The 15165-nt window shown below is 46.5% G+C and overlaps 1 protein-coding gene across 1 annotated transcript; it reads right to left on the bottom strand.

Annotated features, from left to right (window-relative positions):
- On the bottom strand, positions 1 to 5676 carry Cxcl9 (C-X-C motif chemokine ligand 9). The gene is made up of 4 exons (XM_036201674.1): positions 5616 to 5676; positions 4350 to 4476; positions 1350 to 1434; positions 1 to 208 (listed from the first exon to the last, which is right to left on the bottom strand). The coding sequence occupies exons 1-4, from the start codon at positions 5674 to 5676 to the stop codon at positions 50 to 52; spliced, it is 432 nt and encodes a 143-aa protein (XP_036057567.1). The 3' UTR covers positions 1 to 49.
- Between the last annotated feature and the right edge of the window lie 9489 nt (positions 5677 to 15165).

Here is a 15165-nt window from a genome sequence, read left to right as displayed (position 1 = left end):
TAATGCCCACTCCCCACCAAAGGCATTTCAGTATGATCTAAAAACCATTTCAACGCAGAGCGCTTGTTGTAAAGTGGTCTCTTACGGAGTCTTCTTTGAGCGAGGGCCTTGGAGTTTTTTTAGCTTTTCTGGGTTTCTTGTTCTTCTGGGTTTTCTTCCCTGTCTTTTGCTTTTTCTTCCCCATCTTTTGCTTTTTCTTTTGGCTGACCTGCAAGAAGTGAGACAAGGGCAATGCTTTCAAAGCCTGTGGTTTTCCCTCCCGATGGTCAACCTCCTCCCGACCACCACCGTTCCTGTCCTCAGCACCACTTGCAGTCGCTGCTCTCTCAGAGGCACACGGGTCTCAATACCAGTTTTCCACACGTCAGAAGAACAACAACGACTCCCTCTTTGCTGGTGTTCATCTGCTTTCCTGGCGTCTTGCTGGCTTCACCTCACCCTCCTCCATCCCCCACCTGTGCCAAACACAGCCCTCTGGGGCTGGAACTGGTACCTTCCACCTTGCATGTAAGCCAGCGGTTCTCAACCTGTGGGTCGAGACCCCTCTGGGGGTTGCAGATCAGATATTCTGCTTATCAGATATTTACATTGCGACTCATAACCGTGGCAAAATTGCAGTTATGGAGTAGCAACGGAACAATGTTATGGTTGGGGCTCAGCACAACATGAGGAACTGTGTTCAAAGGCGGCAGCAGCGTTAGGAAGACTGAGGCGCGCTGAAAGTGGGCACGGCTGGGAGAGAGTGTTGCCTACCAACTGGTCTGTGGCAGACCCAGGAGTCAGACTCGGGGGCTCAAGCTTCCCACTGGGTACTCCTTCTGAAACCCGGCTCCTTAGCCCACCACACGGGGTTCTTTCCACTTTGTCCTGCCCTCCTTCCCATCTCAGTCCCTTTGTTCTCGACACTTAAATTCCAGCTGCATTACTTCAGACTCACTGAACACAGCCGCTTCCTCATGAAGCCACCCAGGTCCAGATTGTACTTAATTAACTCCCTGGTAAACACCTTCTCTTTCAAGATCCAAATCAAAGGTCCCTGATACAAAGAGTTCTACCTTAATACTTTCTACGTTGCCTCCTGGCCAAGTCAGTTATTCCTTCCTTCATAATTCTCAAGGTTCTTGTGTATCCACTATTCTGTATGTCTCCCACTTAGTCTGTTGATTTTTAGACATGGCTAATGATAATATGTTATCGAGGGAAGGGGTGATAGCTTGTTCTTTTTGAATCCTAGTGTCTTACTATATGATACAATTCAAACAGATGGAAAACGTATCCCTAATGGATATGCCCGGATCCTGTGACTCCCAGAGTCTCTAAAAGGAAATTGGGTCCCTCCCGTCACCCACCTGCTTCTCCCACTCTTTCATCAGCTTCTTCACGTTTGCTGAATCTGGGTTCAGACAGGTTTGAATCCCGTTCCTCAGTGTAGCACTGCGGAAGAGACACCAGTGAGCTTTCTCCTCCTCAAAATAATTCAGGAATTCTTAGTAGAAGTAGTGGGGGAAAACATGGGCTTTACCGAGTTTTCCAACAGAACCACTTAAAATACAGTAAAATGTTTTCCTAAGATTGGCAGGGGGATTTCAGAAATTGTAGCAGACCTTTCAGGAGAAATTTCATGTTTAATATTCATTTCTCTAGACAATTTGAGACTAAGAATAGCTACTCCATAGAGGCCTCCTTGATTTGGGTGTCAAAGTGTAGAGAGCCGCGGGTAGCCGCACCCTAAAGATGGCTCTGGCTTCTACCCTCTGCCTTCCCGATGGCAAACACTCTTTAGGGTAAACAGCTCCTTATTTGGCTATGGCTGGATTCGTGTGTTGCTGGCATATGCGTGAACCTGTGGACAGTGCCCACGTGGCTGCTTGGGGTTGGTTGCCCAGCCCTACTTAGGTGCTGGGAGAGGCTTGCCCCAGAGAGAGAGACACAATGTAACTAATCAAAGGTCTAAATAAACTGTAATGAGAAGGATCCAGGTGTCGCGTCTTCCTTGCTGGTCGAGGCGGGGGCGACATCGAAGGTCTTTTTTTTTGGGGGGGGGGGTTTCGAGACAGGGTTTCTCTGTGTAGCTTTGTGCCTTTCCTGGAACTCACTCTGTAGTCCTGGCTGGCCTTGAACTCACAGAGATCTGCCTGGCTCTGCCTCCCAGTGCTGGGATTAAAGGTATGCACCACCAATGCCCAGCTTATTTGACTTTTAATTTATGTGTGTCTCTGTGTACTTGTATGCAGGTACCCACTGGGTCCAGAAGAAAGAAGGTATAGGATTGCCTGAGTGTGGAGTCACAGATGGTTGTGACTTGCCCAGCATGAGTGACATAAACTCAACTCGCGTCCTCTGCAATAGCAACAAGTTACAGGCAGGTGGTGTTGGTGGCGCACACCTTTAATCCTAGGTGGGAGGCAGAGGCAGAGGCAGAGGCAGGCGGATCTCTGAGTTCGAGGCCAGCCTGGTCTACAGAGTGAGTTCCAGGACAGCCAGGGCTACACAAAGAAACCCTGTCTCAAAAAACAAAAACAATAAACAAACAAAAAGCAACAAGTGCAATTCACCTCTCAGCCATCTCTCCAGTGACCCCTCAAAAAATTTAAAAGTTATTCTTAGGATTCAGGAGTAGTGTCCAGTGGGGAGTATATGCATAGCCCATGCAAAGTCCTGGGTTCAATCCCTAGCCCTCCCCTCTAAAACCTAACAAGTATGGCATTTTTAGAGAAAATTAATTGATGTGAGAATCTGTCCACTCTTATTGTGTTAAAGCAAACTACAAATGGGAACGTCTCCTTATCCACAGGGAAGAGGTCCAGGCTCCTACACTCTCACATGGTGCCTGTGTAACTTAAGATAAACCCTAACGGATAAATTAAAGTAAGATATTAACAATAAACAATATCAAAATAAAACAATGACAACCATGTACCATAATGAAATTACTAAAAGACGTATGAACCATTTGTTTCCAGCATATTCCATTCAATATTGTGGACCACAGTTGACTTCAGGAAACTGAAACTTAGGAACTTGAATTAACAGATAAGAGGAAACCACTGGATATAATGTGTAAGTTCATTGACTTTACTTTTGTGTGCATGTATGTATGTATGTGTTACATACAAACAGGAGCACACATGTGAAGGAAGTGAAGGTGCTCTGAAAGACTGCATGCTGAGGGGTTGGGGCACAGACTGTGATTGGTGTCTTCCTTTCAGCAATTTGCTTTAAACATTTAGGCATCTACGAGCCCATTTTTTTAATTAAATTTTTTTTCATTTTACATAGTAATCACAGTTCCCCTTCCCTCCCCTTCTCCCATTCCCTCCCCACCTCCCTCCACCCCATTCCCCATCCACTCCTCAGAGAGGGTAAGGCTTCCCTTGGGGAGTCAACCAAGTCTGCCATCCAAAGTTGAGACAGGACCAAGCCTCTCCCTGCTGCATCAAGACTGAGCAAGGTGTCCCACAATAGGGAATGGGCTCCAAAAAGCCAGTTCATGCACCAGGAATAAGTCCTGGTCCCACTGCCAGGGACCCCACAAACAGATCAAGCCACACAACTGTCACCCACATTCAGAGGGCCTAGTTCGGTCTCATGCAGGTTCCCTAGCTGTCAGTCCAGAGTCCCTGAGCTCCCACTAGCTCGGGTCAGCTGTCTCTGTGATTTTCCCCATCATGATTCACACACACACACACACACACACACACACACACACACTGCCTTGCTCATATGATCCTCCTCCCTCTCTTTAACTGGACTCCAGGAGCTTGGCTCAGTGCTTGGCTGTGGATCTCTGCATCTGCTTCCATCAGTTACTGGATGAAGGTTCTATGATGACAATTAGTTAGGGTAGTCACTACAGGAGAAGGCCACTTCGGGCACCCTCTCCACGATTGCTAGGAGCCTTAACTGGGGTCTTCCTTATGGATTCCTGGGAATTTACCTAGCACCAGGTTTCTCCCTAACCCCACAGTGGAGCCCCCCTTTAAAATCCCAATTATATTTCCTTTTATCTTTTAAAAATTGTGTTTTTATTATTTCTTTAGTAATTCCATTCAACGTAGTTTGATCATATTCAGAGGAACCACTTTTTGACAGTATTCAAACACATGTTTTCTGAATTAGAATCCTGAATAGCCTTAAAAAGGTAAGCTTGTCTTGGAAACACTTTATTATTTAAATGGTATGTCATCTTTCATTTTCAGTCTTCATCAGAAATTTCTTATTTGGGGAGAAGAATAAAAGCAGAGCAGACAGATTTCTAGAGGAAACAGCAGCCTGTGTGAGCAATTGCCTGAGGGTGAAACCGCCACCAGGTTCAATGTGGAATATGTATGTTGGAAGCTTCCACTTACATGATTTCAGTTTTGTTGCAATTAGGGCTTGGGGCAAATTGTTTGAGGTCTATTAAGGATCTGTGGTGGATCACGCCTCGCCGGGTGTTGATGCAGGAGCAACGTTGATTTCTTATTACGAGGGTTCCTGTAGGAAAGGGAATACACATGTTTAGGTCAAGGTCTCACTTTGTGTGGTCGATTAGAATGATGCATATGACTTAGTCATTATTGCTGTGAGCAAGTGTGTGTAGATCATCACCACAGAATTTCAAGGTAGGCGTTATTTCCATCCTGTAAATGAGGAAGCCAGGGTTAAGGACAAAGTCATTTAGCAAAAGGGAGCAGGGGAAGAATTTCAGTTGAGGTCACTCTGAATCCACTCATAGTTCTTAACTACCTTATTCCACAACTTTAGAAGAACAGAAAACTTCCACAATACTTAACTAAATCACTATTGAAGTTAGGCGCGCGCGCGTGCGCGCACACACACACACACACACACACACACACACACACACACACACACCTGTCTATACTATAAGGACTGGTTCCTCAACCCATTTATTACCTAATTTCAGAAAGCTCTACTTACAATAACCAATTACCACTTCAATCCTTATCCTTTCTCATCACCACTACTCTAAAAAATTTTTTTAAACAAATTGTCTTCGTACCTTAATACTTACATAGACTCAGCATCTATCTACATAGGTTTTACTATCATATATTAACCATTACACTTTTTTAAAGATGTGGAAATTATATTCTAGGAAAGTTATTTGTCCAAGGTAAACAAAGTCATGAATAAAAAAGCCAGAAACAACTGATTTTTGAATTCTTGGTTGGTTAACCACAGACGTGCTTATCAATGTACAGTATCAGATGCAGATGATGCAGGAGACAATTCAGAAAATGATCTCCTATCTCACTACCAGTTGCCAGTGCTACAGATTTCATATCTCACATGATAAATGACAGACTCGTGTGAAATGGAAATAAAGCACCCAGAAATTCCTTTACATCTGAAAACATTAAATGTTTGAATATGTTTTGAACTCTCACTGGAAACTCCCAATACCTACACCAAGAAGGCATATTTGACTTGGCAGGTACAAATTATGACCTTTGGATAATTGGTCACAGCATCCAAATGCTTTGATCAGTGAGCAATATTACTTTTTATTGCATGCAAAACATTCAACTTTATCTGCTGAACAAAGAAGACTTTTCATAGTGTTGCATGTCTCAGAATTTACTAACTTAAGACAATGTAAAACTCCTCACCTTGAACTCCACACTGATCTAGGAAGATGATGCCCAAAAGGAAAAGGACAGTTGACTTCATGGCAGAACAGATCTCTTTTGAGTCACTGTTGTTGGATTCAAGTCGGAGAACGTCTTTAGAGAACATGTTCTTGGGAATCATACTTATTTAGGAATCCCTTTTCCTTCTCGTCTCTGATTGGCTGGTCTCCTCAGCTGACCTAGAAGAACTAAATTAACCACAAACTCAATTGTCCTGGGGAAAACCCTACTCTCAGATCCCAGGGAATTTCTGCATGTTTTACTTCCATTTCATATAAATGGGTGGTTTATAGAAAGGGATGTGAAACCGCTAGTATTCACTTGTAACACAGCCAGAGTTGCCACCTGGATGCAGAATGGATTATACGATGAATATATTAATGCCATACAATGAAGGTTGGAGGTGTGCCTCCCACTTGAGAAATATTAAAGTTCAGGGAAGTGATTCTTTTGCATTTGTATTGTAGTGTACAGATATATGTACACTATATGACTACATTAATCTTTTCTCACACTTTCCAGACAACTTAGAGCATCTTAATTTGTTGAGTGACTAGCTTATTTTCTGCTGGTGTTTCATTGCCGCTACCGTTTACTATTCTTTAATTGTTAGATTAGTTGCATAAGCCACAGCTGTCCCATTCCTTGCTACCTTCTCCAAACATTTCACAAATGTCTGTGACCCTGATAGTATGACTACTAAATGAAAACACGTGTTAATGGTATTTTCTAAGGCGTTTAAAGAGGCTACATATATTAAACAGCAGCCAACAGCAAACAATTTTAAAAATAAAGTAGCTATTAAAACATGCTGGCTGTTCAAAATTCTTATAGCTATTGAAACTAAAACCAGAGTTAGTATGACAATGAGAAAAATGATATGGAGTGTTCTCAGAGAATATTATTTTCTGGAACAGGATGAGAGGAAAGAAAAAAACAGGACAAAGGAACAAAGCCAAAAATTACCCTTTCAAAACAGGATTTGAGAAAAAGGAACAAATAAAAACAAAAGTGCATAAAGTGCTGGTGCCAGATACAGTCCTCTGACATGACACGTCCAGACGAGGATGTCATTAGAATATAATGAAAAGACGGCAATGCTCCGACCAAATGCTGGAGAAGACTGCCAAGAGGTATTGGAATTTTTTTTTTGCTCTACTTCACCCAGTAGTTAATTAGGATAAGACTGGCAAAAGTATCAGAGATTTTTTTGGCTCTGCTTCACATGATCATTGAGTGCCCTCGTTAACAGGGAAAGATGATAGCTAAGAGACGCTACTGGGCTGTAGTTGAGTACGTACACGTCTAGACTGTCTCCACATAGACCGCATCTAGACTTTCAATTCTTTCTCTACCTCCTCTAGAGACGGCTGCACCAGGGCTTCAGTGAACTAGTTCATGTAGCTTCCTTTTAAACTCATCCTAGAAGAATGCCATTGGACAAAATGAGCAGCAGCACATAATCTGCTTTCCTTCCTCCTTCTCACACGTTGCTCTCTTCTCTCTTTATCCATCTTCTCCCTGAATCGGCTGGTTTGACTGAATTGTTGGTAGTTCTGGGGGGGGGTGTCTTTAATTATACAGGCCACAACCCAAGGTATACCCTAACCTTGGTGGGATAAAAACAACATAGTCCTTGAATCAAAATAAAAGTCATCTAAACAATGTTTACCAACTTTTTCATTATGTACTCCTCTTCCCTATGGAAAAGCATATCTAATTAACTAAAATTTGAAAACAAATTGACCCAAAATTGCTGGGGATGCTGTGAATGTGTTGCTCTGATTGACTGATGAATAAAATGCTGATTGGCCAGTAGCCAGGCAGGGAAGTATAGGTGGGACAAGCAGAGAAGAGAATTCTGGGAAGTGGAAGGCTGAGTCAGGAGTCACCAGCCAGACACAGAGGAGGTGAGATGTAGAAATGCTGGTAAGCCACCAGCCACGTGGCAACTTATAGATTAATAGAAACGGGTTAATTTAAGATACAAGAACTAGATAGCAAGAAGCCTACCAGGGCCATACAGTTTATAAATAATATAAGCATCTGTGTTTATTTGAGTCTGAGTGGCTGCCAGCCTGGGCAGGACTGGAGATAACTCCAGCTACAAAAAATCAAAAGTAAATTTCTCCTTAAAGAGAGAAATGGAAATATATATACTATACTAAGAAATGGATTTTAAATTTTGGTTGAGCACTAATTATTGTAATACAGATTTTTTTTGTTGTTGTTGAGATAATGTCAAGGTCTTACTATGTACTCCAGGCTGTCTTTGAACTTGCCATTCTCTTGCCTCAGCCTTCTGAGTATTGGGATTGTAGATCTGCATCCTGTGCCCCACTAACGTCTGAGACTTTTTTAGCCTTCCCAGACTGATAGTTGTCCTTGGAGCAACCCCTATCTGTAAATAATGCATGTTTTAGGATAAGGAGATCATTTATAATTTATATTCACATTTTATGTTACAAAGATGCACAATTTTTACTAGTTTCTGTGTGGATTACTAATAACTAAATAAAATATGACAGAAATCATTTTGAAAAAACAAATTTGGGATGACTTGGATAAGTTTATTTATTGATTATATTTACTCCTGGTAATGATTGTGGTTAGGGTAGACCTGAATTCAGGTACCAGTTTTACTACTTGATGATTGTCGAGTATAGAAAACTTCTGCCGGTCTTGGATCTCACCCAAGAAAGCAACGGCCAGTTTCACAAGTGGTTGTTAAAGATTAAAACAAGAATATACTGCCAGTGTGGGTAGCAGTCTAACAGAGGCTTCTAACTGGCCAAAGGGTGGAGAAATTAATGACTGTAGAGTGTTCTGAGCCTAAACAGGACATCTGTGTCACCTCTGTCCCCAGGTTCAGGGAATTCCCCAGAGGAGGAGCTAGAAAGAGCGTAAGAGCCAGAAGCTGGGAGGAGTACTGAGAGAGAGTTTTCTGGACTCGACATGCCATTGACATGAACTCACTGCAACTGTGTTTGCCTGCTCGGGACATGCGGAACATCAGTAATCATTTCATCAAACCTATGGGGCGGGGCTCATGAGGCCCCACCCATTGTTTATGAGTCCAAAAAGAAAACAGGAGTTGAAAGTGGGAGGGGCATTTCTGGGAAGAAGAGTGGTTTCAGCAGGCGTGAGGGATGAGAGAGGGCAATGGGCGGCGCAAATGCCTACCTTTAGTACATGCATGTATGAAATTGCCAAAGTGTGTAGAAAGAACCCACTCCCAAACACAAGCTCCACGGGGGGCCAGTGGCTGACCTTCTAGCAGAGCTGATGGAGACTTCTTAGAAGAAGGAGGGCCTGGGGATTTAGCTCAGTGGTAGAGCGCTTGCCTGGCAAGCACAAGGCCCTGGGTTCGATCCTCAGCTCAAAAAAAAAAAAAAAAAAAAAAAGGAGGAGGAGGGCGCAGACTCCATACGAGCTGTCTAGGTTTGGTTTGGTTTGTTTTTTTGAGACAGGCTTTCTCTGTGTAGTTCTGGTGCCTGTCCTGGATCTCCCTCTGTAGACCAGGCTGGCCTCGAACTCACAGAGATCCGCCTGCCTCTGCCTCCCGAGTGCTGGGATTAAAGGCGTGCGCCCGGCTTGTCAAGTTTTTTTTTTTTTTTACTCCCAGACTAATTGCATCATTCTTTCTTTCTTTCTCATGTCCTGACTCACTACTCCGTGTCTGCAATGTGAAGACTCTGCATGCTTTGCCCTGCAGCACGATAATTTTACCGTATTCAGCGTCCTGAGACGATGTCATTCAGCTCCACAAGCAGTCCGTCGGCATGGCGCCTCATGGCCGGTCCTCATTGACCTGGTGTAGGAAGCAGTGTCGGCTTAGCCGGGACCCCCTCCTCTCCTAGGAGGGGGTTTGTAAAGACCCACGGTTGAACATGCCGACCCAGCACCTCTCCTGGAAGAGTGCTCTTGACGCCCAGTAACTGTACTCAGTATAACTGTCCACACGTGACAAGCAGGGACCAGAGCCCATTTGGGCAAGGTCTGGCACCAGCCAAGGAGCGAGATCTTGAGCCACAGATCCTGTGACCTCTTCGAGTGGGGCTGTGCACCGCGCATGCCCTGCCAGTTTGCTTCCAGAACTTTCCTCCACCCGGAGTGCCCAACGCTCACTCCCTCCGCTGCTGCTGCTGGGCTGCCTGCACTCATCTGCGCAAGGAAAGAAGCACTTTAGGACGGAAAGGTAGCGTGTGCCCCGCGGCTCTCCCCTTCGTCCCCACGGCCCCTGGCCTCCTGGACCTGACGAGGCCATTTGTCCCCAGCCTGCCAGCGAGCCAGCGAGCCAGCGAGCCTGTGGCTTTCTCGGGAGCCCTGGAGAGGGTGAGAGGGAGCAAGGGCTGCAGAAGCCCAGCTCATGCATGGAGGCCACAGGGCTCGGGAACATCCCTGGGGGTGAGGTGAGGGTGGAGGCCGAGGTGACCTCGAGGAAGGCTCATTGGGCGGGAGCTGCTGTTGAGGTCGGCCAGAGCCCCCGAGTCCCAGAGGCCAGCACCCCAGAGGCCCGCACCCCCAGATGCCAGCACCCCCAGAGGCCTGCACCCCCAGAGGCCTGCACCCCCAGAGGCCCACACCCCCAGATGGCCAGCACCCCCAGAGGCCCGCACCCCCAGAGACCCGCACCCCCAGAGACCCGCACCCCCAGAGACCCGCACCCCCAGAGGCCAGCACCCCAGAGGCCAGCACCCCAGAGGCCCGCACCCCCAGAGGCCAGCACCCCAGAGGCCAGCACCCCCAGAGGCCAGCACCCCAGAGGCCAGCACCCCAGAGGCCCGCACCCCCAGAGGCCCACACCCCCAGAGGCCAGCACCCCCAGAGGCCAGCACCCCCAGAGGCCAGCACCCCAGAGGCCCGCACCCCCAGAGGCCAGCACCCCCAGAGGCCAGCACCCCCAGAGGCCAGCACCCCCAGGAGGCCAGGCACCCAGAGGGCCCGCACCCCCAGAGGCCCGCACCCCCAGAGGCCAGCACCCCAGAGGCCCGCACCCCCAGAGGCCAGCACCCCCAGAGGCCAGCACCCCCAGAGGCCAGCACCCCCAGAAGCTTACATCCCCAGATGCCCACACCCCCAGATGCCCACACCCCCAGAGGCCTGCACCCCCAGAGGCCTGCACCCCCAGAGGCTCACATCCCAGAGGCCAGCACCCCCAGAAGCTTACATCCCCAGATGCCCACACCCCCAGAGGCCAGCACCCCCAGAGGCCCGCACCCCCAGAGGCCCACACCCCCAGAGGCTCGCACCCCCAGAGGCCATCACCCCCAGAGGCCCACACCCCCAGAGGCCCACACCCCCAGAGGCCCACACCCCCAGAGGCCAGCACCCCGGAGGCCAGCACCCCCAGAGGCCAGCACCCCGGAGGCCCACACCCCCAGAGGCCAGCACCCCCAGAAGCTTACATCCCAAGAGGCCCGCACCCCCAGAGGCCAGCACCCCCAGAGGCCCGCACCCCCAGAGGCAGGGAGCTCCAGAGCCTGGCCCGCTGCCGCCTTGCAGGGCTCCTTCCTCACTAACAGCTAAGAGGCTTCCTGAGCTTCGGGAAGATCCTTCCATGGTAAAGCTTCTCAGACCAGCCTGGGCCCTTAGGTGAAGATTGACCATTTGGACTCAGGCACCTAAGACTCCATGTTTGTCACAGTGCACGCCAGCTTCCAGAGGAAGTGCCGTGCAGGCCGGAGGGAAAGAGGCGAGAGAATCCCACAGAGACAGGCTTTTTAGGAGAAATAGAAACTTGCTAAGTAAGTCAGGATGTTGCTGGAGTTTCTCATAGGCCTGGGAAGAAAGCCAAGGATTATCCGACTGTTGCAATCAACAGACAGTTCGTAATTCCCTCCTTGGACAACAACAACAACAAAAAAACCCACTTTTTTTTCCAAGTCAGTGCCCCTGAGGAACTCAGTGGTGATGTAATCCCCAAGAGCCAGGCCCAGCAGGCCTGTTGGCCCTCTAAGTGTGTCTGGCCGCCCTGTCCACCTGTTTCATTGTGGAATCGGGTAGACTGTCGTAGTAAAGACCAGAGGCTTCCTTTTGCTTGTCAGAAGGGAAGTTTCTGTCAAATTGAAACTCACATGCTTGTTCTCACTGTGTGGACTTCCCCACTTTTCACCATTCAAGGAGCCTAACTTTAAAACGGGGTGTTTCTTGAAAGTCTCAAGCTATGAGTTAGCATTCTGAATTCTTTTCCCTCAGTCAGGGAAGTCATTCCTTTAAAAAAAAAGAAAGAAAGAAAGAAAGAAAGAAAGAAAACTTTTTTGCTAGCAAATCGTACTTTTGTGTATTTCAGGTCCCTAACCAAAAGGAATAAATTCTTCCTTCATTAATCTCATTGTCTTTGCTACGTGGTTTATGTCTAATAAAAAGCCCCAAGGCTGTTAGATTTGTGACCAGATGGTGTTGAGCGATACCGTCCAACATCTTTTCAAGGACAGGTGTGATCCAAGGTTGGCGACAGACGGCACGGTTGTTTTGTCCTGGGACTTTTGGCCAGCCAGTCTGCAGTCTGATGATGCCAGTAGTAATGGTAACAAAAAAAAACCTGCTTCCAAGACCGAAGAAAATCATCCAGCTAATTGTGTTGCAGGCCCCTTCTCAGTCACTAATTGGACAGAGGAGGTGGGGAAGAAGTGGTAATGTGGGGTTCTCGTTTGGGGAACTGAGTGGATGATGGTGTAATTAACCAAGTCTAGAAAGTAGCAGAGGTGAAGACACAGGGCTAGGATTTTCTGTTTTAAATATTCAGACTTATTTTCAGTGATTCACTTACAAGTTTGAAAAATAACTCTACAAGGGCTGGGGCTCAGTTTTAAGAGCACTTGTTGCTCTTGCTGGAGATGTATGTCTGGTTCCCAGCACCCATACCACAGCTAATATTTGGCTGTAACTCCAGTTCCAGAGGTCTGTCACCCTTCTGGCCTCCTCAGCATGACATGCATGTGGTACACAGACACACCTGCACTCAAAACACCAATACACACAAAACTATGTAAATCTAAAGAAACAAAACAAACAAAAACCACTAAGGGAAAAAAATCCATTTTATTTTTTTTTTGAGACAGGGTCTCATGTAGCCAGCCTGACTTAATTTTTTTTTTTTCACATAACTGAGGATGACCTTGACCTCCTGAGACTCACCTTCTGAGTTCTGGGATTACAGGTGTGTGTTTCCATGCTGGAAAATTCCACATTCACGAACGCTTCATTGACCCTTTTTATCCTTCACTCCAGTTCATTCATCAAGCTTTTATTATGATTCTAGATTCTAAGGACACAAATATGTTTGCCCTTAGAGAGCTTGTGATTTATTTAGGGCAAATCAACATTAAACAAGCAATGACTGCAGGGAGAAATGTCCCATAAAAGGACAACACACATTGACTGGGCAGAGAGATCTCCATCTGTTGTGAAAAGCTTCAAACAGCTGTTGGAGCTAGAGCCGGAGGGAAAACCTGGGGTTCCTAAGTGTAGGACGGTAGAGGAGGCGTGAGGAGGTGTGAGGAGGCGTGAGGAGGCGTTTGGAAGCTTCAGGTGCTGTGCAAGGGAAGAAGACGGTGAGGCAGAATTGTGAGCCCTGAGTCTAAAAATGTAGCAGGCACTGAAGAGTAAAGGGATAGAGTCTCTAAAGATGAAATGAAGGACTCTGGTCAAGGAGGCATGTCCCAGAGGTTTATGAAATACACACACATAAACACACGTGCACAGGCATGCACTGCACATACACACCACACTCCCGCCTATGTGTACATCTTTGTCACCTTATCATCCATTAATTTTACTTTCTATAAATATTTCCGTTGCCTCTATGTAGATGATGGGTTTTTTTTGTTTTTGTTTTTGTTTTTTTGAGACAGGGTTTCTCTGTATAGCTTTGCGCCTTTCCTGGATCTCGCTCTGTAGCCCAGGCTGGCCTCGAACTCACAGAGATCCTCCTGCCTCTGCCTCCCAAGTGCTGGGATTAAAGACGTGCGCCGCCACCGTCCGGTGATGATGTGTTTTTAAATAGTTCTTTGTATGTCTAGGCTGTCGGTTCTCAGTTGTCTCTATTATCAGTAGTACAATAATGCTCTTGTTATCTCTTAAGTGACTTTATTTTCTGGTTCTGTGTGGGGTGGCATGCACCTGTTGCCTCAGCCGCTGAGGAGGCTGAGCAGGGTGAGTGCTCGAACCCAAGTTCAGGGCCTTCGTGGACAACACAGTGAAACCGTGTCTTGTAACATAAATGTTTTTAGTTTTTCCTTCTTTGAAATTAAAAAGACAGATGATAAGAATATTTAATGTTTTCTGTAACATTTGATTGCTTGCCAGAAAGAGAAGGCTAATTTTGTAATAACCCTAAATAATATGTACATGTATCTGTTCCTCAGTCTTCTATTATTTGTATTTATTATGCAAAAATTGGCATGTGAGATTATTTCCAGTTGTACTGCATATGTATATGTGTGCATGTATGTGTGTGTGTGTGTGTGTGTGTGTGTGTGCATGCATGTAGCAGTAGGCTACACTGGCTGAGATTTATGTCTCCACCTCACCAGCATGGGGATTAAAAGCACAGAGTACCATGGGCTATTTTTTTTTTTAATTATTAAAATTTTTGAAAATTTATTTTCTTATTTTTACATGAGGATTGATTCTTCATACGTTTCAGAGACTAATAATTTATCGGCTAATTGTGTTGCAGGCCCCTTCTCAGTCACTAATTGGTCAGAGGAGGTGGGGAAGAAGTGGTAATGTGGGGTTCTCGTTTGGGGAACTGAGTGGATGATGGTGTAATTAACCAAGTCTAGAAAGTAGCAGAGGTGAGGACACAGGGAGGCTAGGAGAGAAGTGACTTCTTCTGGGCTTCCCTGGGCAGTATTCTGGGGGAGATGTCTTGGATCTAGGAGTCTGTTCCAGCTCCCTCTCCACTGCTGTGGTAGATACCAAAAGCAGCTTCAGGGAGGAGAGGGTTTACTTAAGTTCCTCTTTCCAGGCAACAGTCTATATCACCAAGGGAAGCCAGGGCAGGAAGCTGGAGCAGGAGCCGCGGAGGAGGCTGCTCATTGGCTGGCACTCTGGCTTGCTTCCTCTGGCTCACTTTCAGCTGGCTTTCTTACACAACCCAGGACCACCTGCTGAGGGTGACACTGACCTGAGGGGGCTGAACCCTCCCACATCAGCATCAGTCAAGACAACCACCCTCGGCCATGGCCACAGGCCAGTCTACACATCCCCTCAACTGAGACCCTTCTTCCCGGGTGACTCAGTTGTGTGGAGTTGACAATACAAACTCACCAGGACAGGGTCCACGCCCATATCGTTCTCTCATGCCTTACCAGTCATATAGTAATCTTGTATGTTGGGCCTTCAGGAGGCTAAACTTAGGAGGAGTGTGGTAATTTTCCTGATTCATTTGTCCTCTACCCACCCCCACCCCAACTTCCTGTCCAGGCTGCGGAGTCTCTAAACCTCTGAAATAATTCTCAGTCACATGACAAATAGGCCACTTCATATCAGTTATTACTTTATTACATTTTGGTCTCTTAAT

The sequence above is a fragment of the Onychomys torridus genome, chromosome 10 (assembly GCF_903995425.1).
Source record: "Onychomys torridus chromosome 10, mOncTor1.1, whole genome shotgun sequence".
In the NCBI taxonomy this organism is placed as follows: domain Eukaryota; kingdom Metazoa; phylum Chordata; class Mammalia; order Rodentia; family Cricetidae; genus Onychomys; species Onychomys torridus.
The sequence above is the reverse complement of the archived record's forward strand: the minus strand, read 5'-3'. Positions and strand labels throughout refer to the sequence as shown.

Bases quoted from the DNA above. Each gene is read 5' to 3' on its own strand.
- Cxcl9 (XM_036201674.1), bottom strand. From the start codon at position 5,676: ATGAAGTCAACTGTCCTTTTCCTTTTGGGCATCATCTTCCTAGATCAG. The intron at 4,477-5,615 runs GTGAGGAGTTTT...CCTTTCCTACAG, and splicing joins AGATCAGTGTGGAGTTCAAG to GAACCCTCGTAATAAGAAAT. The intron at 1,435-4,349 runs GTAAGTGGAAGC...TCTCTTCCGCAG, and splicing joins TGCAACAAAACTGAAATCAT to TGCTACACTGAGGAACGGGA.